The sequence below is a fragment of the Seriola aureovittata genome, chromosome 14, assembly GCF_021018895.1.
Source record: "Seriola aureovittata isolate HTS-2021-v1 ecotype China chromosome 14, ASM2101889v1, whole genome shotgun sequence".
Lineage (NCBI taxonomy): Eukaryota > Metazoa > Chordata > Actinopteri > Carangiformes > Carangidae > Seriola > Seriola aureovittata.
In genome coordinates, this window is record NC_079377.1 from 149,696 (window position 1) to 175,554 (window position 25,859).

At 40.6% G+C, this 25,859-nt stretch overlaps 3 protein-coding genes across 5 annotated transcripts in view; 1 reads left to right on the forward strand and 2 right to left on the reverse strand.

Moving 5' to 3' along the window:
* zic2b (zic family member 2 (odd-paired homolog, Drosophila) b) lies at positions 1-4,490 on the reverse strand. Its single transcript, XM_056394573.1, has 2 exons — positions 3,715-4,490; positions 1-1,467 (listed from the first exon to the last, which is right to left on the reverse strand). Exons 1-2 carry the CDS (start codon positions 4,235-4,237, stop codon positions 836-838), a joined length of 1,155 nt encoding a protein of 384 aa, XP_056250548.1. The 5' UTR covers positions 4,238-4,490; the 3' UTR covers positions 1-835.
* Positions 4,491-6,258: 1,768 nt separating this feature from the next.
* Positions 6,259-25,859, forward strand: part of vps8 (VPS8 subunit of CORVET complex) — an 82,462-nt gene continuing 62,861 nt past the window's right edge. For 2 of the 3 annotated variants that reach the window (XM_056394569.1, XM_056394570.1), the window contains exons 1-6: positions 6,259-6,380; positions 12,311-12,379; positions 16,437-16,567; positions 16,738-16,834; positions 16,979-17,011; positions 18,595-18,649. In XM_056394569.1, the coding sequence (XP_056250544.1) occupies positions 6,309-6,380; positions 12,311-12,379; positions 16,437-16,567; positions 16,738-16,834; positions 16,979-17,011; positions 18,595-18,649 (457 nt within the window). In that variant the 5' untranslated portion in view covers positions 6,259-6,308. Of the gene's footprint in view, positions 6,381-12,310; positions 12,380-16,436; positions 16,568-16,737; positions 16,835-16,978; positions 17,012-18,594; positions 18,650-22,478; positions 24,502-25,859 lie in introns of those variants that run through there. The other variant, XM_056394571.1, reaches the window with a different exon arrangement.
* On the reverse strand, positions 19,361-22,323 carry LOC130180917 (DELTA-stichotoxin-Hmg2b-like). Its single transcript, XM_056394572.1, has 3 exons — positions 22,193-22,323; positions 20,899-21,002; positions 19,361-19,971 (listed from the first exon to the last, which is right to left on the reverse strand). The coding sequence occupies exons 2-3, from the start codon at positions 20,964-20,966 to the stop codon at positions 19,545-19,547; spliced, it is 495 nt and encodes a 164-aa protein (XP_056250547.1). The 5' UTR covers positions 20,967-21,002; positions 22,193-22,323; the 3' UTR covers positions 19,361-19,544.

A 25,859-nucleotide genomic window follows, 5' to 3' on the forward strand; every position in this document is an offset into this window, starting at 1 on the left:
ACTGATTCATTGATTCATTGATTGGTTTGTGGATCATTTAATACACATTCGATGTTAAATGAATCTGTGTATGACAGAGGTCATTGTGGAAACCTGGGGTCTGAACTAAAGGTTAAATGGAGTGTAAACATTCACGGTTAACTTACTGACAGGTCCATAGAGTTGAAGAGGTTAAGGAGACACTTGATGATCAGTCCCATAGCTGACTGCTCTGTTGGATTAGACTGTGGTCACATCAACAAGTCCCTACCAGGGTTCATTAGTGAAGGCCTCAGTCTGCACCAAACACCTGAAACCCTCCGACAGCACAATCAGCTGATTCCAGTCATGATACTGAGGCCTTAACAGGCACACACTCACTGCTCTGTTACCATGTGTACAATATTACTGTGAGCTCAGCAACCACCTTCCTTCAGTGTCAGTTTAGCCCTTGAAATTGCTTCATTTAGGAGGAGCTCTCATATAAACTGTAATCATATGCACACCTCTTCATCTTTACAGGAGAGCAGTCACCAACATTCACTGGTCCATCTGTACAAAGTTATCCCTTCTGTTAGCTCAGGTTAGTGCGCTAACACTGATCAGATAACTGGCAGTTTTTTGTTTAGTTCAACAGAAATGAAATTCCTCTGATGCATCATGTGAGCTGTTGTTTTTGGTCCACAGATGGTGACAAGTGAAGTAGCCCTCCGTCTGAGCCCCATCTCAGAGGGACCACTGATGTTGAATCATACAACTGCTCGAACTATGATTCCACAGAGCATTGTCTGACCTGACCTGGTCTGATAATGTATGAGGTCTGTTGTTCACCTCCAGTTTCACCAAGCCCTCCATCCTACGTGACGTACTCCTCATCATCACTAGGTTCTGATTTAATGTGGTCTGGGTGAAGTAGAGGGAAGTGTGGTGCTGTAGTCCTGGTACAGACATACCACTCTTTAATGTTAGACAACTGAGGTAAGGCTGGGTTGACTGAACGCTGACTCCTCCGAGGGGTCCTGCTGCTCTGCTGCTTCTGGGCCAGCTGACTCTTCAGGCCTGACAGAGACAGATCTAGAGGCATCGCCATCGGAGATGAGCTCCGCAGCAGCAGCTTGTGGTCTACATCGCTCGCAGAGCTGATGTCCAACTCATGGTTAGACAGAAGTGGAAAATTAGTGTTTTTGTCGGCAAGTGAAGGAGAGAGGCGGTTCATTTTCAGGTCAAGGGGCTCAAGGAGTGCCAGGTGAGGTTGTTGGAGTTGATGAGGGATGGAGTCGTATGAGTCCTGGGGTTCAGAGGTAGGTGACGACTTGATGTGAACCTTCATATGTTTGCGCAGGGAGCTGGGGTGGGTGTAGGACTTGGTGCAGCCCAGGGCCTTGCAGTCATAGGGCTTTGAGGCCGTGTGGACCTGTGAGTGCTTCTTCCGGTCACTGCTGTTGGCAAAGCGTCGCTCGCAGAACTCACACTGGAACGGCTTCTCACCTGCAACACACACACAGCACTCACTATAATAAAAGTCATGAATGGGCCCTAACTGCTGCTTGTTAGTGATAATCCCATAATTTAATCTCACTGTGAAGGACTTGTTGTTTTAAATTATAGGGCACATTCTGTAAATGTGCTCTATGATTTACTTTCTTCTCCACAACCAATATATGTACACATCTGTAATCTGACCTAAACTGTCAGAAGGTTTACTGTATGAGGGGCTGTGTTCAGGTAAATGTTCCTGTGGCATAGTTTTTTCTTCAGACCAGTCAGATCTTAATCTAAGAAGAGTTTAATTTGTGAATAACAGTTATTTATTCCCTGATAACAGACATCTCAAAAAACAACACTGAGTGTTTATGAAGAAATTATACTGGGAACCTTCTCCTGTTGAATCACTGGGGGATGTTTAAACATAAATACAATGATTTACCTTGTAGGAAGTAGAAGTATTATTTTTTTATTTAGGTTAAAACTGGTCCATATCTGTTTCTGTTTTATTTCTGAACATAAAATGTTATTTTAAATGTAATTTCTATAATGTCACTGTAACAGGTGATATGAAATGTTTCTCTGATGTCTGAAAGTGGACGATGGAGGATTACATGTGTATAATGTATATTTTTTATATTATTAGATATTATATTATTATTATAAACCATAAGAAAATTTTTATTTCCCACATATATGTCTGTGTGTATACGCAATATGAGTGTTGTACCTTGGATCTAAAGTGGATTAGTTTTTTGTGGTCACTCTGCTTTGTTTGTATATTGGAAGTTGTTTTATGTCTTTTGTGTTTAAATACATAATAGAAATATTATCAAAAAGAACTCACTCTCAGACAGAGTAAGTTAAAAGTCGTGGGACCCTAAGGGGGATTTGGTGACTGATTAAAGGACAAACCATCATAAAGAGTCTCAGTCAGGTGTTCTTCCTCCAGAGCAGCTTCACTGCTCCAAGTCTCTGAACTCTACTGGAGGATGAACACCATTCTTCATAAACATATACCCTCATTAGTGTTTTGATGATGGTGGTGGAGGAGAGTTCTGTCAAACATGTAACTTTCAAATCTACCATAGTTCAACTGGACTGAGATCATGTGATTGTGAACATGATTCATATCACATCATCTTCATCCTGATCAAACCATCAGTGACCCCTGTGACCTGAGGATGGAAACAGTTGTCACATTCCTAAACTCATTGTTCAAAGTTTGCCTTTCTATTTGTCACATATGTGTATATATGTATGTGTGTCATTATTGTGCAATTACTGACTATATTTAAGCACTGTCCCTTTATGGTTTATTTGTGGTCCTTGTGACCTTGTGAGATCAACCAGGTAGTTCTGCCCCTGACTCATCTGATACTCATCCTCCTCCATGATTACATATGCTTTATCTTTTCAGTTGGATTTCTAGTTCAACTGATTTCTCACTTTGTGATAAACCACCTGTCCAGGTGTGAGTATGTCAACTGACATTAGATTGGTTGGGTCTTAAGATAATGAAGTCTTCAGTTGTTAATGAATGGATTTCAGTGAGAGGTTAACACTGAGCCTGATCAGAGACCATTCTGAGTATCATCTCGGTTCTCACACTAAATAATAGATAATGTAAAGCAATAATTGTTAACCAACCTGGCAACACAAGAGATGTTCTTATAAATATCCTATAACTGATTTATAAACAATTAGAAAAATGTTTATTAACCATTAATAAAGTCATTAGTTATGATTTATTATTATTTACCCTTCGTAAAGACTGTCTGAATACTGGGTCTCACTGATAAAACGGTTAGTTTAAACTGCTCATTATCTGATTATGGGTTAAAACAATTTAATTTCTGTAAACTCTATATTTATAAAATAATCAATAACCACGTGTGTCTGCTGTGTTCAACACGTTCATTCTGACTCTCCAGCTGCTATCTGCTGCTTCCTGTCACCTTACATGACTCCTGCAGCTCACAGCCGCGATCTTTCTAGGAAACAAGGGAGCAGTGAAGGACGGAGTGAACTGGAGCTGAACCAGGCCGACGTAAACATGGAGGGGATTCCTTGCAGACTGGGGACAGTCTGTGTGAACCTCTTTATTTTCAGTGTCAGGAAATGCTGTCTTGGTGGCTGACATGAGTTAAAGACTACAGTGACCGTGTTAAGCTGTGTGTGTGTGTGTGTGTGTGTGTGTGTGTGTGTGTGTGTGTGTGTGTATGTGTTCAGACAATCATGAAACCATACCAGTGTGCGTGCGTGTGTGAATCTTGAGGTTCTCGGAGCGTGCGAACATCTTGCCGCAGTTGGGAAATGCGCATGAAAAAGGCTTTTCCCCGGTGTGCACGCGAATGTGGTTGATGAGTTTGTATTTGGCTTTGAACGCCTTCCCGCCGCGCATGCACTCGTCCCACATGCAGACATGACTGAGGGTCTCGAGCCCCGCTGCTACATGCTCGGTGGTGACGTGGTCCACCAGCTCGTGCATGGAGCTGAAAGTTTGGTCGCAGACGGATGTCGCCGTCCGCCCCAGCCTATGTCTCGGTGAAATTCGGTCAATCCATTTGCAGACCAGTTCGGTTTTGACGACGGGGCCTTTGGAGAAATCCAGCAGGCCGTCCACCCCGCCGCCGGCACCACCGTCGGCAGAAGCGGAGATGCTAGTGGCTCTCGGCTGGGGCGGCGAGACGATGCTCGAAGCTCCAGAGTTGTTGTTCCCCAGCGGAGAGACGAGGCCATTGTGCCTGGCCACTACAGCCGTCCGCTTCATGCTCGGCACGGCGGGCTGCCCCGCTCCCGACGCGAACCACAGTCTTCCTTCCTCCCCAAAATCAGTTAAATCAAAGAGGCAGAGCGTCCCCACTTCCTTTCTGCGTGTTTTTGGTGGAAGGAAGAGCGCATGCGGCAGTGTCTTTACCCCCCGCTGCTCGGTGTTAGATCCCGAGAGTCGGAGCCTCCATGCTTTTATTTACTGTGTGAATGGAGGTGAACGGAGTCGAAGGAATACAGCCTGCCGCGACCCAACACTGTGCGTTGGTGTCCTTGTCTCCTTTCCTCTTTAACTCCTATCTTCACCCCTTGTTTTTCCAACAGACTCACACATACGTCTTTGGTCAAACACACATAAACATGACAGACTCATGCTCTTCTACAAACCGACTTCATGGACATCTGTGTTGAAATGACACATTTTAAAATAAATGTCATATTTACAGGAAAGATTCTGTCTAACATGAATTAAACTGGCTCCCACGTTTTTAGTGTCACTTAGAAAATAACAGATTTTTACCAAAGAGGTCTAAAATATTCTCATCAATTAGGAAAACAACTTACCTTGCTGTCATTGTAATTATTACTATAATAATAATAATAATGACAGCAATGTTAATAATAATAATGATAGTTCTCCTGAAGAGATGCCAATGAGTGTTTGGTTATACAGATAGAGAAAATTACTAAAAATAATTAATCAGCTATCAAAACAGTTGATGATTCCTTTACTATCAGTTGACTATTAATGTAGTAATTGTTTCAGCTGTTAAAACCACAGCTTAGAGTCACAGTATAAAAAGTCTGGGACCAGACTGAAGACCAAAGACAGAACAGTACAACACATCAAGACTGATCTCAAATCGAAGCAGGGGAAGAACTGGATTGTAATGGCTGCCATGAAATACTGTCCCTCATTAATTAATTACACTGTACTGAACTGTGTAATACCTGTCCCACCTGTACCTGAGTTGGGGTCTGCTGACTTTATCCTGAAGAAGACAATGTAATGAAACATCGACTTGTAGAACTAAAAATATAAATATAAATATTTATATAAATAATTTTCTACTCCTTTCTGTGATGTCTGTCTCTGAGCCAGTACCTCACCAGTGCAGGGTGTGTCTGTCAGCCGTTCCCATTTAAAACTTGGGGGAGAGATAACCCCAAGACAGTAAATTCAGTACTGATGTAATCACAACTTCGCTTATTGTCATCCACATTCACTTAACTTAAGATCTTAGGGTGTTTAAACGCAGTTTGTGTTACTGTCACAGAAAGTGTGGTTTGCACTGTTCTGATGAAAAGGAACGTTGTTTCTTTTGTGTTGACATATTTTCAATATCACTCAAGGGGCACATCAGGTTAGTTTGTTGGTATTTGCCAAAAGTGGAACCAAAAAGAGAAACATGGGGATGATGTAGAGGTGTGTGAATTAATAATTAGGAAAAATCAGTGGAGGAACAACTTTTGTCTTTGTCATATTTTATGTTGTTAAGTGCTTTGAGATCACAATCCATCTAACTTGGGTTGGGGTTAGGCACCAGACCAATATTATTCACCTCATTTACCCGAAGTGATGCTTCAGATGGAACTGACTCTCCCCAGCTGCCGCAGAATGTATGTCTGAACCCAACTCTCTTCCTCACATGTTTTCCTGTGGTCTGCTGGGATGTGAACTTTAATCATCCAGTTCCTGAGATGGTTTTGACACAGTTTTATTAAAGCATGTGCTCAACCCAGTAGTAAACCCAGAGTGCAGAGAGATGTATGGTTGTACATTAGTTTTAGTGATGACAAACAACAGTGTTTGAAATGAACAGATTATAATATCACTGAATGTAGCGTGAAACGGTACATTTTGTCATGTTTCAGGGACTGTCACGAGTTTTTTTTCTTTACTATTATGATCATCGTGCCGTCATCAACATAATACATTAACTTAATGTCGGTTCTCAGCCCGCTTAAGTATATTTAGAAACTTTACTCTGAAATTCAAACGGAAGCTGTGATTAACTGGTTCCTGCCACAAACGGACACAGACGATCTTCTCAGTCCGGGCAGACCCAGTCATGTCGGAGTCTCCGGACGCCCGCAGCCTGCTCTCTGCCTCCTCCCAACTCAACCTGATGGAGGTAGACGTGGTGAGAGAATCTACTTTTTCAAATGTGTTCTAATGTGGAGATTTGACTATTGTTTTCCCACCGTTGATACACCGTGAGATGTGGCTAAGCACACAGACGCACTGCTCCAGAGCCTGATCTTACTGAAACTTTCCTCAGCTACCAAAGGAAACACGTAATAACGTTAATGCGTGATCATCGAAGCTGGTCGTTGTAAGGAAAACAACATGTTATTAAAGTGTAAAACAGCCTGATGGATTCTGGCTTCAGCTGGACCCACTAGAGCTTCCTGTTTGAGGTTGAGCCTTATGTTTTACATCACACCACTTCAGAGTCTGGACTCTGTCACGTGATCCAGTATTCATCATGCAGCTCGGTGAACAGGAAGTGTTGGCTCTGTGCCTCAGACAGTGACCTAATTCCAACCCGGCCCCTAAACACTCCCCCTACCCACTCTCACTCAGTTTGCGCGTGCGTGTGAAGGGTCTGCCACATTGAGTGTCGTTCCAGCTAATGACCCTTAAGTGGGAGTGGGTTATAAAGCCCTCCAACACCTAGTCTGCATCGATGCAGATTTACAAGCCACACTCCCAGACGAGTGCAGCATCGCTTTGAGTCCGGGATGGATGAAATGCCATATACCCACAAATGTGAGTTCCGTGTATTTATTTCCAAAGGACAGGTCATAAATTACCTCGCCTCAAACAAACATTTGACGGACTATTTCACGCACACATGACGCAATAAGAGGTTACATTGTATTTTGGAATGGACATGGTGCTGTGTGCCCAATCAAACATTTTTTTATTTGACTTGATATTTGAAGATTAAACTGTAAAAAATTATAAATAGATTAAGACAGCAATCTTAACTACAATTAACTTGTTGATTTCGTTGCTGTTCTCACCTAGGAACTGATATATCTGGTAGCCTAAAGATGTCCTTTAATTTTATATTTTTATCATATATTATTATTATCACCCTATAACATGTTTGACCCCTCCATCCCCATAAGCAGTAACACCACCATAATGCGTTACGCATTAACACCTTTACTCAGAAACATTTTAACTGACTTACTTTCTTGTTTTATCTGAGAACATTTTTACACAGTGATTTACTTTTACTTTTGTCTTTTCACTTATAGTAGTGAGGACGTTCACGTGGTTACATGGTGACGTGCTGATGTCAGTTTGGTGTCCTATCTAAAGTCACTTTCTGTTACTGGTAGAGTTTATTGCTGCTCTATCTGAACACAGTTAATGTTGCTGTTTTCTTCATCACAGTGTCTAACTACCTGCTGTTCTGCTCCAGCACCCAGAGCTGTCTGCTTCTTTTAGTGACTTTCACTTATTCAGCAGTTGTTTACATGCTGTTCAGATCTGCTAGTTACCCTAGCTTAGCAGTTAGCACTAGCTTCTCATTCTCTCCCTCTTTCTCCCTTGCTTGGTTTGATGTTGTTGTAACTTCAGTGTAGATGATTGTGATATTTATAACATATTCAACGATGTCTGCTGTCTTTAGGCACAGCTCCACTCGCTAACTGGAGCTAACTGTGCAGTCTAACTGCCATCCCTGAACATTTTCCTCAAAAAAGTCAGACAATTCTAAATCCCGCAATTTTCAACCTTCATTAACAATTTTTATATGAAAAATGTAGAGATTTTTTGTCCTGTGTCACCCAGTTTTGCTCTCATTCTGATATCTTCTACTGTTTTTGAGGAGGTGATGGTACCCTCCACCTCTTCCATCGAGTGCAATACAAATTCAGGAGCAGGTGTTACTGGGCAGAAATGGGCAAAGCTGATTCTGACTGGCTAATTAAACTTATTGATTCTTAGACTTTTACATTGGGTATGAGAGCAACTCTAAGATAAATCAACATGGTGTATTTGCATGTACTTGTGTGTGTGCGTGTTGATGTGTGGTTCTTTGCATGTGTGTGCATGTCTTTCTATAATTTTGAGGACAAATTTGGTTAAAAACCATTACTGTGAGACAATTTTGGCCAGTCGTGACAACTTGAAAGGGCTGTTTGAAGGTTAGAAGACACATAAACTCTATCACCACGACTCAACCTGGTAACTAGCACAAGCTTTTTGGAGGCTCTATGGTAGACAGCTTTACTGCCACAAACAACAATATACACAAGCATTTTGACAGACACACACATAATACTATCTTACTTTTTTGATATTTGCCTTCAAAATAAGAATCTCAACCAGATAAAAAGAACTTACTGGAGTTTCTGTTGGACAGCTCTACCACTACATAAAAACAAACACACACACACACACACACACACACACACACACACACACACACACATATATTGACAGAAACGCACAAATACCATCTCCACCCATTGGATTAACCTTCAAAATAAAAGTCTCAACATGGTAAAAGGGAATTATTGGCTCTGTTGTACAAAACCTTATGCAATTTATACTGCCAAACACAGAAGCACAGACACTTTAAAATAAGAATCTCAAAAAGGTAAGAGGCAAGGTAGGTCATAAAAGTTAAATATTAGAAGCTATTGTCTATATGGGGATATAGCGGTAAAGCTTTATTGCAGAGCAACTTCTGTTAGGGCATGTACATGTGTGTATACATGTCTTGCTATGGTTGTGGGGACAAATTTGGGTTTGAAACCATCAGTGTGAGGTTATTTTGGCCAGTCATGACAGCTTTAAAAAGCTTTAAAAGACACCTGCAGTGACTGAGGTTAGTGTCAGGATAAGTCTCTACGACATGAATGAAACTGAAAGTAACGCCCTTCTTACAGATTGAAACGTGAGGAGTGAAGTACACAATTTCTCAAGAAATTTATTAGTTACTAAAAACCTCCCTTGACTCTTGTATCCCCTGCAGATCTTGAAAGCTGTTTCCCTAAAACATTGAAAATAATATCTTGCTTCTCCTACAAACGAAAAAAAGAGGAGTGAGTGTAGGGAGTATGATGATTAAAATAATTTGAGCCAGATTCAATGACATGTATTTCCCCTGAGATCTGGATTTTATTTGAAATATCAAAGTTTTAGTATTTTTTATGTTTACTGCCAGGGCCCAGATACGGCGGTCCTGTTCCAGCAGGTCCAGGTTCTGCTGTAGCCCCTGTTCAGTGAGAGACAGCAGAACCAGATCATCTACATAGAACAGGAGTTTGATGTCAGTGTCATGTAGAGTAAGACTGGGTACTATTGATCTCTAGGACAGTGGCCAGTTCATTGATATAGATGTTGGATAGAGTTGGACTCAAACAGCGGCCTTCTCTCACTCCATGTCTCTGAATGAAGAATTTTGTCCTTCAGTTGCAAATTTTTATCACACACTTGTTGTTTGTGTACATTGATTTAATAACATCATATGTTTTACCCCTTTATAAAGAGACCATTGTACCAAATAGAATCAAAAGAAATCTATGAAACAAGCAAATATTTTATTATTGTCTTGGTGGATGTGTTTGTTGATTAAGCGTGTAGGGTGTAGATATGATCTGAAGTGTGGCGTTTTGGTATGAATCCAATCCAAGACATTGTGTTTAGTAAGGAAGTTTATGAGTCTTGAATTTATAATGCTACAAAGAACCTTCCCCAGATTACTGTTTACACAGATACCTCTAATTATTTGGGTCAAATTTATCTTTTGAAAATTGGTGTGATGAGACCGTGATTTCAGATGTCGGGGAAGTAACCTACTCCCAGAATCAAATTGAATAGTTTCAGGATGGCCAATATTTCAGCAACTCATCCATGATGCAATCAAGAAGCCTGCTGGCTTTTTTGGGTTTTAGGGCTGAGAATTTTTCTCTCAGTTCCTGCTCAGTACTGGGGGGTCTAGGGGATTATGATTTTCTTTTATTGCCAGTTTGAGTTCATTTAATTTTTCTATTATTTGGATTTGGATTTGATTCTGAGTTGTTTGGTAATTTTTCATACAGTGTTTCGAAATGATCAACCCATATGTCTCAAATCTATTTTCAAATTTGGATTTCTTAATATTATTCATATTTTCCCCAAAACAGTGGTATTTATGGATTCCTCAATTAATGTAAGTTGTTTGTGTGTGTGTACTGTGCTTTTTTGATTGTGTGTATGTTTGTATTTTTCAAGTGTGTCACAGTAAAGAAGACGCTTCCGGGATCTCTGTTTTTGATTGGATAATCTACTAAACTTTTCTTCCTAATTTCTTTATATTAACCATATATATAACCAATTATCATATTTGGGCTTTCTAAATTTATTTTTTGATTGTTTCTATTGGATTTTTTTTGTAGTCTGCATGATAATGTGCTTGACGTGTCTATCTGCATCATTAATGGCTTCTTTGCTCTGAGTGTATGTGATGTCCAGAAAGGGGTCTAATAGTGTTTGGATTTTGGGGGTGCTTATTGCCTTCTGGACCTCTTCTGTGCTGTTTTCGGCCCATCTGTATAATTTCCTAATGTGATACAGCTTATTGGGCTGTAGAGGTGTGGTGTTGTTAGTTTCTGTCCTGTTCATAAACACGGCAATCTGGCTGTGGTCAGATAGAGGGGTCAATTGTTTAACTATGAATGCACTGAGAGAGAAAGGCTTTAGATCTATGTAATCAACTGTGCTGTTGCCAAGAGATGAGAAAAAAGTATGTCTTCCTGAAGAATCCCCTTGCAACCTACAGTTTACAATGTACAGACCCAGGCTTTGACAGCTGCAGGAGGTCTCTTCCATTCTTGTTGACCTGGATGTCAGAGTTCGCAAGGAAGATTAGTTATGCTTTGTGGGTAATTTAGTCCAAATACTGTATATGAATGTTACCTACTGTGGACTGTAGTCAGTACTGATACACAGCAGAGACACAATTGAGACATGATGAGACATGACTGCGACACAGCTAAGACAAAGCTGAGACACGTTTTGAGACATGACTGAGACAAAACAGAGACACAGCTAAGACAAAGCTGAGACACAGCAGAGAAAGCTGAGGCACAGCTGGTACACAACTGAATCAAAGCTTAGACACAATAGAGACAAAGCTGAAACAGCAGAGACAAGACTGAGACACAGCAGAGACACAGCAGAACTATTAAAGTTTAGATATTTTCTAATGAAGGTGTTACCTGTAAATAATTGAAGGGAACACGGATGAACTATTTCTGGCTTCTTACTTTTTACATTTGGAACTGTTGAAATCAAACCACACATTACTTGACATGAAATCATCTTGAGAAAAGGTTAAAAAGTGTGTAAAGTTTCAAAATAAAAAGCTGTTTCCCTAAAACATTGAAAATAATATCTTGCTTCTCCTACAAACGAAAAAAAGTGTGATCGCGATTGTGTGATGTTATTGGTGGTGTTGCCTTTGGTCTTTGAAACAGTTTTTCTGCTTTTTGACAAACTGTCCAAACAACAGACATGTCCTCTTTTAGGTTTAAGGTGCTCAGGTTCAGGCTCAGTGTGCTCGTCTCATCCACATCACCAGCTTCACTTTGTGTCAACACAGACTAACATTAGTTGGACAGGGCAGAGACACATGGGCGAACACCAACTAGTATTTTATTAAGGGGACAGATCATGAACGCAGCATTGAGTACATTATGAACTGAATGAACCGACATGAGAAGGATAAAGTCATGAGACGTTTTAAATGTTGGTTTGATAATTTTTCAGTTAACTGTGGAAGCTCTAGTTCCTACTCTCAACAATGGACTCTCAGTCTCATTAGGTCTCATTATGTTCCACTCAGGAGGGTCTGCTGAGCCAAGTGCGACGCTTAGTGGTGTAATTCTGTACACCTTTCTGGTCCAGTGTTTGGTTTAATATGAAACTATTTTTACATCTGCCCAAACCTGAAGGTTTCTTTGTTAATGTTAAAAGACCTGCTGTCTGCAGGAGGCAGGGAGGAGTGTCGGATATGACAATGAGAATAAATTCTGATTTCTAACTTTCTGTTTTCATTTTACTTCTCAGATCGATGATAAGGAGTTTGATATTCCCCAAGTGGACACACCCCCCACACTGGAGAGCATCCTCAATGAGGTCAAGTACATGTTACTCTTTGGCTTTGAATCTGATTTCATCTTTGAGAAATTGCTTCACTTCTCCACGGTCTAAACTGTACAGTGGTGTACTGAAGTTACCTCTGGACTAATGCTATGTTTAGTTGATTTTTGAGGTGACATGAATTTTCCTTATGAATTATCAGCTGACACTCAACAACTATGAGCTCCTCTCAGCAACCGACTGATGATCTGAAAATGAAGCTACAGGGTATCTGCCAGAGAAGTTTTTTGCCCCGGTGGCTGGACATTTACGTTAGGGGGTGGGGTTAAAAAGAAAGCTCACAATTTCCATTGTCTGACATGCAGAAATGGCAGTTAAGAGGAACTGTGGAGTCAACACAAGATCCAGAAAACCAAGAGAAGTTTCAGATAAAACAACACCAGGCCTGTGACTTGTTATTTTATTTATTTTTGAGTTCCTCCAGTCATGTTTTAAACTCTGTAAAGAATCCTCAGATATGATTTATGTTGTGTTTAATGTAGCGTGGTGCAGAATGAAGCTGCCCTCCACTACACATTTAATTTGAAGTCTTTTATTTACTCCTGTAAAGAGCAAACATATACTTTATTATCACCGTTCGCCACACACACGCACAGTGATTTCGGACTCAAGTGTGTGCTCTCGTTCTCGGAACGTGTTCGATTTGAACACAGAAAAATGATGAACATTTACACTAACATCCAAACGGTAAATCACGTCCGTTGTATGGCTAATCCGGACCATTTTCATCATGTACATTCAATATCAACTTGTTTTTCGAATACACAGTCAGCTAATCATGTATACCAAACATTGTCAAATTAATCAAATCAACCATGTATCTATTTTAAGTTATTTATGTACTCTCCATCCTCCCACTCGCTTGCGGTAACTAAGCAACCAGTCCCAACAGCCGTTTTCGGTACGTTACTTTCGCTGACCAATTAACGTTTATAAACAATACCACATATAACGGAACCGGGACCATAAACTACGACACAACATATTCACCCCTCACTTATACAATTCTAACTCTCCCTTCTTACCTGTAAAGAGCAAACATATACTTTATTATCACCATTCGCCACACACACGCACAGTGATTTCGGACTCAAGTGTGTGCTCTCGTTCTCGGAACGTGTTCACGCGAGACTTCCCTTGTCCCTGAACACACACAGTGTAGCGAACGCGCTCATCCTGCTGGTCGGAGTTAGACACATACTGCTACATTCATATACATTTTTCAAACAATAAACAAACCTTTTCTTACCATAAAACACAGACAATTTTAACCACACTCTGAACCTGAGCTGTACCAAACGGAAACCATGTCAAAGATGCAAACAATAACAATAATAATGTAAGTATATTAACCCACTGATGGCTCTGTATGCCACATTTAACATGGTTTTCACACATAAAAAGTGAAAGAAAAATTCAAAAACTGGTCTGAAGCTCATCCACTCTTACTTCCTGATTGAGAAATCTGGATCAGGCCTTGCCCACCACCTGTTTGCTCCAGGTTGACAGGTGAAAGAGCAGAAAGTATCAAGATGGTTAGAGGAGAAAACATCAGAGAGACTACATGTTTGAGCCTTAGTCAGATCTAGACTCAGATGAGGAGTCTGTTGAGACTAGCAGATGTATCTGTTAGTAACTGTTATTACCAATGAGCTACTGGACACATGAACTTCCCATAGTGGATAAATAAAGTATCTATCCATCTATCCATCCATCCATCCATCCATCCATCCATCCATCCATCCATCCACCCATCCATCCACCCATCCATCCATCAGCACGATTGTCGTATTTAGCATCTCTTACTTGTTTATGTTGTTTGTTAGCTTGTAACTGGCAGTGGCTGACACAGTGTTAGTGGTTATGCTAATGCTAACTCTGGCTCTCTGTACTGACAAGGTTTCATGTTTATTTAGCCCTGCCCCTCATCCCCACAAGTTGACAGGATTGGTTCCTTAAATACTCAGTCATGGTGTTGACTGATTATTTCACCCATCATATGTCTTGTATTATATAACTAGAATAACCACCTTGTGATTGTATGCCTCTACCACTGAGACTACTTTCAGTCAGTTTTAGTTTCAGTTTCATAATTTCTGTGTGACATCTTGAATAATGGCTAAAAAGTGTTTTCTGAGGTCACCATGACCTTAACCTTTGACCCTTGAACACCAAAGTCTAATCAGTTCGTTCTTTAGTCCAAGTAGACATTTTTGCAAAATTTGAAGGGATTCCCTTGAAGAGTTAAGGAGATGTTGCATTCACAAGATCAAGATCATGTTTTGTGAGGACACTATCACCTTGACCTTTGACTTTTAGCCACCAAAATCTAATCAGTTCATCCTTGAGTCTTGTGAATGTTTGTGCCAAATTTGAAAAGTTCCTTCAGAGCGTTATAGAGATATTGAGTGTTTTGTGAGGTCACCGTAGCCTTCAACTTTGACCTTTGACCTTTGATCAACAAAATCTAATCAGTTCATCCTTGAGTCCAAGTGAATATTTGTGCCAAATTTGAAGTTTCCTTCACTGCAACTGAGTGTCGGGGACCAAGCAGTCAAAAGACAAGCGAGCACAGGTTCACTTTTCAAAAGAAGAGTTTTATTTCACCAACAACACGTCCAAAAATACAAATGAATGAAAATACGCAACTTTAGTAAATAACTGGGCCCTTAAAAGAGGTCAACCAAACAGAAATATACTCAAAAAATACTGCAAACAAAACACAACCTTAACTCAACCAACGGACCTAACAAAATGAGACAGAAGGGAAACATATATTGTATACTGGCGGATCAGCCCATTAGAAACAAAAAGGGGGAAAACAACACAAGCAGTAACTAAACCTAATACCCAGAAATAACATTTCTCCCCCAGGGTCTAAATTTGGTTCCGGGGTAATTGATCGACCCTCAAAAAAGTCCCTGGTTGGGAGGTAGTACTTTCCAAAGGTTCAGGAACTTTGGGGGGTGTGGTCTGCAGTGCTGAACATTTCTGACTAGTGGAGTACTTGCTGCATTTTATTTCACCTGCGATGTTTAAAAGTCCGCAGTGAGCGAGTGAGCAAACACATTTTCCACACCGTATAACAGGTCTGGGAGAAGGTTAAAAAAAAAAACTGAAACAGGACTTCAAAAAAAATAAAGGACTACAACAACTGAAGTGGCTAGGGTTGCCACCCGTCACATATAGTACGGGATTGTCCCGTATTTGAAAATAAAATGCTGCCCACGACCATGACCTTTGACCTATGACCCCCTAATCGGTTCATCCTCGAGCCCTAGTGAATGTTGGTGCCAAATTTGATATTGTGTCCATGAGAATGGGAGGGACGGACAACCCGAAAACAATATGCCTCCGGCATAAAAACACCATATGGATGTTGACAAGGTTAAACACTCTATTTTCATCAGAGGGGTCTTTAAAAATTGAAAACCTTTAAAAGAATCGCACTGTCCACACAAAACCATACGTGCTGTAACGACACACCACTTCAGTCAGAAGTACTAAATGAGCCCTGAAAGATGGACCAGTCTATGCAGTTATAGCACCAGTGCATAACAAACACTACGCTCACTCCACGTGTTTACTCTTTGTCTTTTTGAAGCATAGTCCTGTATGTGGGGGCAGATGTAGACCCTTGAATGGGACTGTAGCAGAATCAGTGGTAGGAGCAGCAGGAAGTGATGGTGCTGTGCTGTGTTTATTGGATTTAACTTGTGGTTTGAAATACTTTGAGATGAAAAGATCAACAGGTAGAATATAACAGACGGGTTGGTGATCCCTGATTATTACTGTGTTTAAAAACTACAGATGATGCCTTTAACTTTGATGATCCTGTAAGACATTGATTTATTTTCTTGGTCATGTTATTGATGTGGTTATTGTCATACAGTCACACAGTATCACCGTGATACTACCCTCATCATCCTCACATCACTTCAATGTCAGTTTGAAAACAGCCGAAACTGACAAATTCAATGATCTGACATGAACCTTACAGCTGAGGTGTGTTTATAATCCTGTGTGTCTGCAGCTGGAGGATGAGGAGGAGCCATTCGTGTTGGAGGACACCTGTGTGCTCAGCACGGACAACATGGATGCTCACTCCTGTGACACGTCCTCTCTGGCCAGCTCTGACAGTGGAGACCCAACACACCTTAAACGGCATGCACACACACACACGCACGCACGCACGCACGCACGCACGCACGCACGCACAGTAACTGTGCAGACCTCATTGTCTTTGTATGTACAAGGTAGTAAAATGGAAAATCTCTTCTGTGTGTGTGTTTTGTGTGTGTGTTCATGTGTGTCTGTGTGTGTGACGTGTAAAGAAAACGGAGGACAGTGGATCTGAACACCACAGTTCATGGGTCTGTTCTTCGACACAGTCTTTTGAAAGGAATCTCTGCTCAGATCGTCTCTGCTGCTGTAAGTCTCTCTCGCTCACTCACTCACTCACACACACACACACACACACACACACACACACACACACACACACACACACACACACACACACACACACACACAGTTTGTGTTCCATCATAATGAAAATCTGTGTCTCCCTCTCAGGACAAAGTGGACGCAGGACTGCCGACTGCTATAGTGAGTATAATTTATTTAGCTAGAGTATTTATTTATTTAGCTGTGAATCAGCTGTGAATAAACTAAGCACAGAGAGGTGACATTACTCTGTATGTGATATAATGGCTGACCCTGTGTGACCTCATGATGCATGCAGTTCAATTTCTTTGCAGTTCATAAAAGTGTCTATAAACACTGAAGCTGCTGTTGTAATGTTGCTGTTATCAGCAGATGATAGTTGACATGCAGACAGGAACAGGAGGATGTTGCAGATATTAGATTAGATTAGATTAACTTTATTAATCCCACAACTGGGAAATTCATTTACCACAGCAGAAAAGTAAACATCTATAGAATAAACATCTATGGAAATATACAACAAAAATATACCAAATATACACTAATAAATACAATATACACAATACACACGATATGTACATGAAAAAGTGCAAGTTTGCACATGGTCAGGAAGAGCAGGAGTTGTGGAGTCTGACAGCTGCTGGAATGAAGGACGTTGTGATCTGAGTGTCCCAGCGGGGGAGGGGGATGAGGTGTATGCATTTCTGATATTAGCATACAACAAGTCCAAAGTTTTATTCCTGTCCGCCCGTACCAGTTGAAATCCGTCCAGTGTGACTTGTGAGTCGGGAGAAAGTTCACTCAGCCACGTCTCCGTGAAGCACATGATGCTACACTCGCGAAACTCTCTCTGAAGCCGGGTTAGCGCAGTAAGCTCTTCCATCTTGTTTGGGTGTAATCTCACGTTCCCCATGACGACAGACGGTAAACATGGTTTATACCGTTTTTTCCGCTGTCTGCGCTTCACTCCAGCTCTACAGCCTCTCCTCCTTCTCCGGATCTCCACAGGGATCTCTGGCCGCCCAGCATAGTGAAGGGGTGTGTGGGATATAGCTAACAGCTGGTCCCGAGTGTAAACAATGGGTCCGTGGTAGAGTGAGTCTCTCGACGTTGCATCAAAAAGTTCAAAAAATAGCAAGAGGCAAAAACACGACTGTAAAAGTATAAACACCCATAGTTACACTTGCTTAAAGTGGCGGTGTAGTACGAGAAGAAATCACAATAAGTAGTAAAAGAAAAAAAATCACACTAAAGAGTAAAAAAGAGTAAAAGAGTACAGAGCTGCTGTGGCAGGCTGCCACTCATGCGGCGCCATGGCAACAGATACAGGCCATAACCATTAGTTCACCTGTGTATTCTAAACTAATGGGTTTTAATTTTATCTCTATGATAACTTCTATCAACTACAAACAAAACTGCAGAGCTGTTTTATACAACAGAAAATTTAAGACATCATACATAGCTGCAACAGTGTTCACACCCAGCTTTATTCTTGGCTGTTAAAACAGGAAATATAGAGGAGAGAGAAGGTGAGGGTGCACACCTGTGTGAGAGGTCATCGCAGTTTATAAACTACCAACAGCTGCTGGTATTATTTAGTATCTGTTGTATGATGTTGACACACAGGTGTGTCTGTGGACACCTGTGTGGTGGAGACAGGAAGTGTGATGTGGTTTTCAGGTGTTTGTTTCTGTCCTCTCCTGACTTCCTCTAATCAAACTTAAGTTGTATATCTTTGTGTTCAGACAGTGTCTGGTGTGATTGCTGTGGGGACGTCTCATGGTCTGGCTCTGGTCTTTGGTGAGTCTGAACCTGATAACCATCTTTACATGTAAAGTGATGGAAAAGATATTTAAAACTTTTAAAGGTATAGATGAATCATAAACAGAGCAGCTTGAACTGAACTTGAAGTGTAATTATACTATGTTATATTACCAGTTACTTTGAATTAAAATAAGTTGTTATAGACTGCTGGTTTAACTAGTTACAGATAGAAACTGTTTCCTGTTCATACATTTTGCATCATCACACACACTCATCCACAGACTCAGACTGACCATAGACATGCTAACTCTTCTGCCCTCTACTGTTTGTCCCTCTCACATACACCTGAACACAGGTTTACTGTATCATTAATAACAAGAGAAAGGCCTCCCTTCAACATCAAGATTTTCACAGAGGGGTTTATTTTGGGACTGTGTGGTTCAACCGCTCACTTCATTACATATGAATCATGTCTAGTCATGAACTTGTATTTTGATAGAGGTTGAGAGCAGATCCAGTCTGACGTCCTCTGTCAAATGTTATAAGATACATCCCTGTAAAGAAGCAGGTTATGTTCTTAATGCAGAGATAAAACTGAACTGCTGCACTAATGTTAATGCAGACTATATGTGTGCTGTAAATAGTGGTTAGAAGTAAGATGAATGTTGGGTGGTAAAATGTGAGGACATTAGGGATGTGAAGGAGTCACAGATGTTTATCTGGAATAAATACTCTGGACAAAGAGGACATGATCTAATGGACACATCAGTCTTTATTTGTAGGACATCAGTTCACACTGTGATGACCAGTACCTATGGACATTGATTAATAAGCAGCATTCAGACTGTTACCAACTCTGTCAGTTGATTGAGCTTATTGATACTTTTAAAAGGCTTAGTGTGATCATGTACTAACAGTTGGACTGAATACATTAATACATGCCAGTGTCACTGATGTTTACCCTCAGGACCGCTTCCCCTGAGTCTGACATGGAGCCACTGACAATAACATAGTCTCCTTCATAAGAAATGCAGGAGCCGTCAGCTTTTGCTCTCACAAAGTTGTTTTCATTTCCGTTGTACATGATATCATAGAGGTTGTAGTCGCAGTTGTTCCCTCTGTCAAAGATTCCCACGGCAAACCAGTTGGAGTAGAGGTTCCGGTCATAGGGCACGGAGAACATGACAGCCATGACGTGGCTGTAGTCGTTCAGGTCGGCATTAAAGAGGTCATAGGTGAAGACGCCGACAGCTCCAGTCGCAGCACCAGTGGTCTTGTTGAACATCGCACTGACAAAGGAGCAGGGACCCACCATGGGTGGTAGAGGGACCTCACAGCAGCCACTCTCAGTGAAAACCCTAAGGACAGAGACAGCATATTAGAATCCAACCAGAGGGTTTACATTCACCAGGGGTCACCTGAATCCAACCACATGGAGTCAGAACATCAGTTACTAATATCACATGACTATTATAACACCACATGTCCAAAAGTATGTGGACACCTGAACAGTCCAGCCCCCTCATATGTGATGTGTTAACCTGCCCTTTTTGCCTACAAGAGCATCATTGATGTCAACCAGTCCCAATCCAGTTCACTCCAAGATCTTGGATGGGGTCTTCCAGACCACTGAACTCAAAGACCACTTAGTCTGACTGTTCCCTGAATCTGGCCCTGACCCTGAGCCTAACACATGTGGGTGTCCACTTTGTATCTTTCCAAACTTAACCTCTGTGTACATGTTTCTCATGTGGCCATTGATCTTTATATCAATTCTTCTTCTTCCCTGTCATAAAAACTAAATAGGTCTGTGAAGCTTCTCAGTATTCCAGGTCAGGGTTTTCTTAAATCTGAGGGCCCTCTTCAAGTTTCCTTTTCTTCAACTGGCATATTCTTCTTTAATGTTAACCTGGTCTGTCCAGACTGTAGATTCCTGCCTACACAGCTGGATACTACAGTTTGTGGGTTGTTGGCTTTATATTTATCTATGTACTGGAAGAAACGGTGAACAATGAGCAGACACATGTTCCTGACATTCTCCTTCTCTTTAATATCTGACTGTTGTGGTTTTAGTAAAAATGCAAATACAGGACAAATTCGTCAAAATGTGCTGTTTGCTTTTTTTTTTTTTTTGTGGTGATGCTTTCATCTTAATGGACTTCTCTCTCATGTCTTTTGTTGTTGTTGTTGTACTGGGCATGTTGGACATGATTATTCAAATTTCTAAACCATAACTATTGGGTTTAAAGCTGTAGAAGAAGATGAGTAGAAAAGCAACAGGTAACCTTGGGTTGGCCAGGGTGTAGCAGCTAGAGCTGTTGTTAATCTCAACAGAGCAGTTACGATGAGGCATTGTGGAGCGCTGTGGGGGAGGGGGGGCAGCTGTGAACTGGAGACAAGACAGAATCAGTTCAGTTAGTGCAGCATCAGTTACTGATGTGTGTCAGACCAGGCCTCACTGTGAGATCATCTGACTAAAGTCTGAGCTTTTCTACATCACTTCAGGATGTAGAGAAAAAAACATAGGTGTAAATCACAGTGAGTTTGTGTTGATCATCAGGCTGAGTACTAAACCACCAGTCTCTAATAAAAACATTGGACAAACAGTAGAGGTGGTTGGAATTACCTGTACTGTCATAGGTCACATGGTAAATGTATGTTCACACTAAACTAATTCATGAGTACACCAACAGAGTCCTGGCACCACCCAGTGACTCTTTAACACAAATACTATTCTCATTAGGTAGAAGGTGACTCTGCTACTAACCCATGTAACCACTGATAAGAACTAACTTGCCTATGTAGATCAATGTTATTACTGAGACTAGTGTACATCTACTCCTCATTTCCAACAGTGCAAAGGGTGGAAAATGACTTATTTTATTTTTCTTATGTGGCCTCTGGTGTCATACAGTGCATCATCTACACTGTAGATGATGCACTGTATGACACTATATGACACTGTATGACTCCTGTAGATTCTACAGGCACTTCAGAAACTAGGGGCCTCATTTATAACCTTTGATTACACACGAAACAGAACCTGTCAGACGTGTATCACCTCCCACACAAAAGTCATCTCCCAAGATCACATCAAACATCATTAAAGAACTGCAGAACAGGGTGTCAGTAGTTTTTATATTTTCTAATACAGTGCATTCACCAGAGTATGATTTTAGTTTTCATACAGTGTTTCTGTGTAAAACCGCTGCAGTGAACACAACTGTGCAGCTGTCAGTCACAGAGACACTGGAGACACAAAATAAAATTTGATGGTTTTCTGTGACTGAAATAAAAATGCTGAAGTTGACCAAGTGTGAGTTTTAATCACATTTAGTCAATTTCGTTATTTTTATTTCATTTTTATTTTTATTTTACTACAAATAAATCTGAAATTAGCCAACACAATTACAATAGATCGACTAATAGGTTGACTGATGAGAAGTGGTGTAGAAAATCTGCAGACGAGTAAAGAAAGAAAATATGTAAAACAGTTTAAACAGTATCAGCAGCATCAGCTTGCACTAGTAAAGACAAGCTGTGAACAGTCAGTAAGCATGTGAATATAGGAGAACTCACCTTCTTCTGCTCAGCAAAGGTAAAAAGTCTGAAGCTGTTTAAGCTGAGACTGCTGGTCCAGGTTTCAGATGTGGTTCTGAGTCACACTGCATATGAAACAGTGGGTTTTTATTGACTCAGGTAATCAAGACCTTTAGGCACCAGTTCACTCCCTCCTTATCTGTCCTGTATCAGTTGCTCACTCACCTTACCGGACCTGGCCACTGCCTTATCACCATGAAAGGAGTGGATTAGACTGATTACATCAGCCTATGCTTTTGTTTGGACTTTTTAAAATGGGCATCCATTCTTTGTACAGGGCAGGACATGAGGAGGGTAAGTACTCACTGGTGTGTCATGTTCACAGGGTAACACCAAAGCAGAGGGGATAAGGAGGATCAACACTGACCATGAATGAGACTGGTGAACAGTGGTTTTAGTAAAATGGCTACTTTTTAGAAATTAACAATCAAACCAACAGCAGGAATCTCAACAGTTCCTCATTTCAGAGACGTGCAAACAGTGAATGAGTGTTTACACAAGCACAGTTCAGAAATACATTACCTACTGTGTGCACAAGCGCAGACATTAGTGTATGTCAGATAATAAGGTTGATTTGATCCCTTCGGACTGTGGCCATATGCCAGTGGACTGAATTCAGTTAGTGTGCTGGTTTTAGTTTAACAGGAAGAAAAGTGTTAAATGAGCCTCTAAAGAGTTCAAACCTCTTAAAAGAGGAATTATTTTAAGTTTTAATCACTGCATAACGGACAGATGAACTGTATTTAGCAGGTGTTTGCAGCAGTCACAGTGGTAATATGATAAAATAACAGTTAATGTAGAAACAGTTTAAGAGGCAAAAGGAGCAGTACCAGTTACAGTAACAAGGACAGTAACTGCCGTGCCAACAGTAGTTTTATTACTTGTGTTAATGTTATGAGCTGTAAGCAGCAGTACTAACAATAACAACATAAGTCTGTGTAACAGAGTGTGTATCAGCAGTCATAACAGTCATGTGAGGAGTCTCTGCAGTAATAGTCTCACTGATTGTTTGAACTGGAACAGAGAAGGTGTCAGAGCTGTGAACCAGCAGCATGAATACAGTGGAGGTGAAGAAGGGGGGTGAACCAGGTCCTGAGGACCAGGATCTGTAATCAGAGAACCACACTGCAGCTTTGTGAGTGATCAACAGAGACACATACTTCATACCGCGTGTACCAGTCAGTCTAGACATGCATGATTCTGCTGTTATTCAACGGGTCCCTGTACTGATCCTGGATCAAGACTCGGTGAACAACCGTAAAATCTGTGATACAGTCAGAATAATTAAACGGCTAACAACATATGTTAGGTAAGAGTTTTCATCAGGCCAGCAGCTGAAAGTCATTTCAACAGAGAAATGTAGACAAAAAGTGTTTATAGGAGGGATGCCAGGGTGAAATTGGTCAGGGGGCCAGATTTTTTTCAAGTGAGACCTCAGCGGGCCGAATTACACTTTCGGATTGAAAAGACCAAACACTGACTCAACATCACTGTTTGAAATTATTCATTAAGGCCTACACATCAAAAAGAAATTGCATTGGCACCACAATAGCCTCACAATGAGGCCTACAATTACATAGAAGCCTAAAGCAAGTTACAGTACCCTCTCAAAACGTTACATTGTCCTATCCATGCTAGGGCTGTCAAAATTGCTCAAAAATGACGTTCGAATATTCCCTCTAAAAAACACACATATTCAAACTATTTGAATATCTATTTGCGCATTTTTCAATGACGCGCATCACATCAATACCAGGACAAACTAATACAACGAGACATAACTACTGTATAGGTAGGCTAGTTTATTTAAGTTTAAACATATTTGACAACATATTACCTTCATAAAAATAACATGAACTAATGGCCAAGACCGCAGAGCTCTCTCTCTCTCTCTCTCTCTCTCTATAAAACATAAAACATTAGATTTAAATAAAAATAAAACATTAGATTTAAAAAATTTAATAAAAAAAAATAAAAATAAAACATTAAATAAAAAAAAAAAAAAAGCTCTCCCATATCAACCCACGGGCCGGATGTGATGTTCAATCGGTCCGGGTCCAGCCCGCGGGCCATAACCATGGCATCCCTGGTTTATAGCATGTTTTATAGTATTACTGTAATTTCCAGGGGTAAATGTGAAAACATGCAAAGAACTGCTCATTTCCACAGATATAAAATGATTCTGAAGTTTTGACTGTGATGTGTTTGGGGTTTGACTGTGGTTTAACTGGGGCTGACCCATGTCTCTTTATACTGTACTGCTGACAATGATGCCCGGGCAGGAAAAGGTATGACCATCCTGTTGTTCATGTTGTGTTCAGCCTGACTCTGAGACGCCATGTCCATTTTGTTTTGGCTGAGCTGGTCTGGTGCATGCTTTGTTCTTTGATTTCTGCAGTTGTTAATGAAGGGTCCAAGCTCAATGGGGCTGCCGACCATGCACGCAAGGTAGCGTGGTTCCCAGTGAACCCTATAATATTTATAAAGATTTGTATTTATTTATTTATTTGTTTTTCCGTTGAAAAAGTTTTGGCTTCTAACTCCCACATAGTACATCACACATTCAAAAATATTTAAATATTTATATGGGTGTGTTCAGTGAAAGTAGCTGAATCTTGTGGTTTAGGCCACACCCATTTGTGTTTTAAAATGTTTTCACAAAATCATAAAATATGCAAAACCTACTTTTATGAACTCCTCCTAGGCCTCCAGCCCAATCGGCACGAAACTTTGCAGTTAGAATCTATAGACAATGATGACAAAAATTTATGAAAGGATTTTCATTTCTCCAAGAAATGCGAAAGTTACATCGGAACAACTTTGTGTAGCTAGCAGTCAAAATGGGATGCATATCTTTGGGAAAATACTTTCTACTGATGCAGAGGATAGCTACAAAATTTGGTGCTAATCGGCCACTAGGAGGTGCCACAATAAGAAAGTTTTATATCTCGCAATAGGCTGCATGAATTTGTACGAAATTTGGTGTGCTAGATCAATATTCTTTCCTTAGTCCATGAATTCGGTAATGATTGAATAAAGTTGCGTGGCCTATTATGGAAAATCAAAATTTGTCCATGTTCACCCTCCAAACTTCAAAAATTCATAATAAAACACCCTTAGGTACTACAGAGTTTTGTTCTGCTTATTCACTGAATTGTGACAAATGTTTGCCTAATTGCAACCTGTGGCCAATATTAAGTCTGTCACTCAACAATAATCAAAATACGCGGATCAATTCACATCAATATATCTATATGCTTTGTTTTAAATGCTGCTATTTTGGCCTATAACCCCCACATAGTACATTACACATACAAAAAGCTTATATGGACATGTTCAATAAAAGGAGCTGAATCTCGTGATTTAAGCCACACCCATTTGTGCCAATAAAATTTTTTCACAAAATCATCAAAGATGGACTAGGGGGCGCCACATACCTGATAAGTGCATGGATTCTTATTTAATTTGGTGGACATGATCTATGTTCGTTACTCCATGGTTAAAATTTGGTAATGATTCATTAAAGTGGTCATGGCCTATCACGGAAAATCATAATTCCTTCACATTTCACCTTCCAAACTCCTAAAATTCAACATTAATCACTTGTATATCCTATAGACCTAAACTCTTTCCAATATGCAGCTGA

Coding starts and splice junctions, on each gene's coding strand:
- zic2b (XM_056394573.1), bottom strand. CDS start 4,237: ATGAAGCGGACGGCTGTAGTGGCCAGGCACAATGGCCTCGTCTCTCCG. Junction 1,468..3,714: donor TCACACACGCACGCACACTG/GTATGGTTTCAT, acceptor TGTGTGTTGCAG/GTGAGAAGCCGTTCCAGTGT.
- LOC130180917 (XM_056394572.1), bottom strand. CDS start 20,966: ATGCCTCATCGTAACTGCTCTGTTGAGATTAACAACAGCTCTAGCTGC. Junction 19,972..20,898: donor TACACCCTGGCCAACCCAAG/GTTACCTGTTGC, acceptor CTCTGTCCTTAG/GGTTTTCACTGAGAGTGGCT.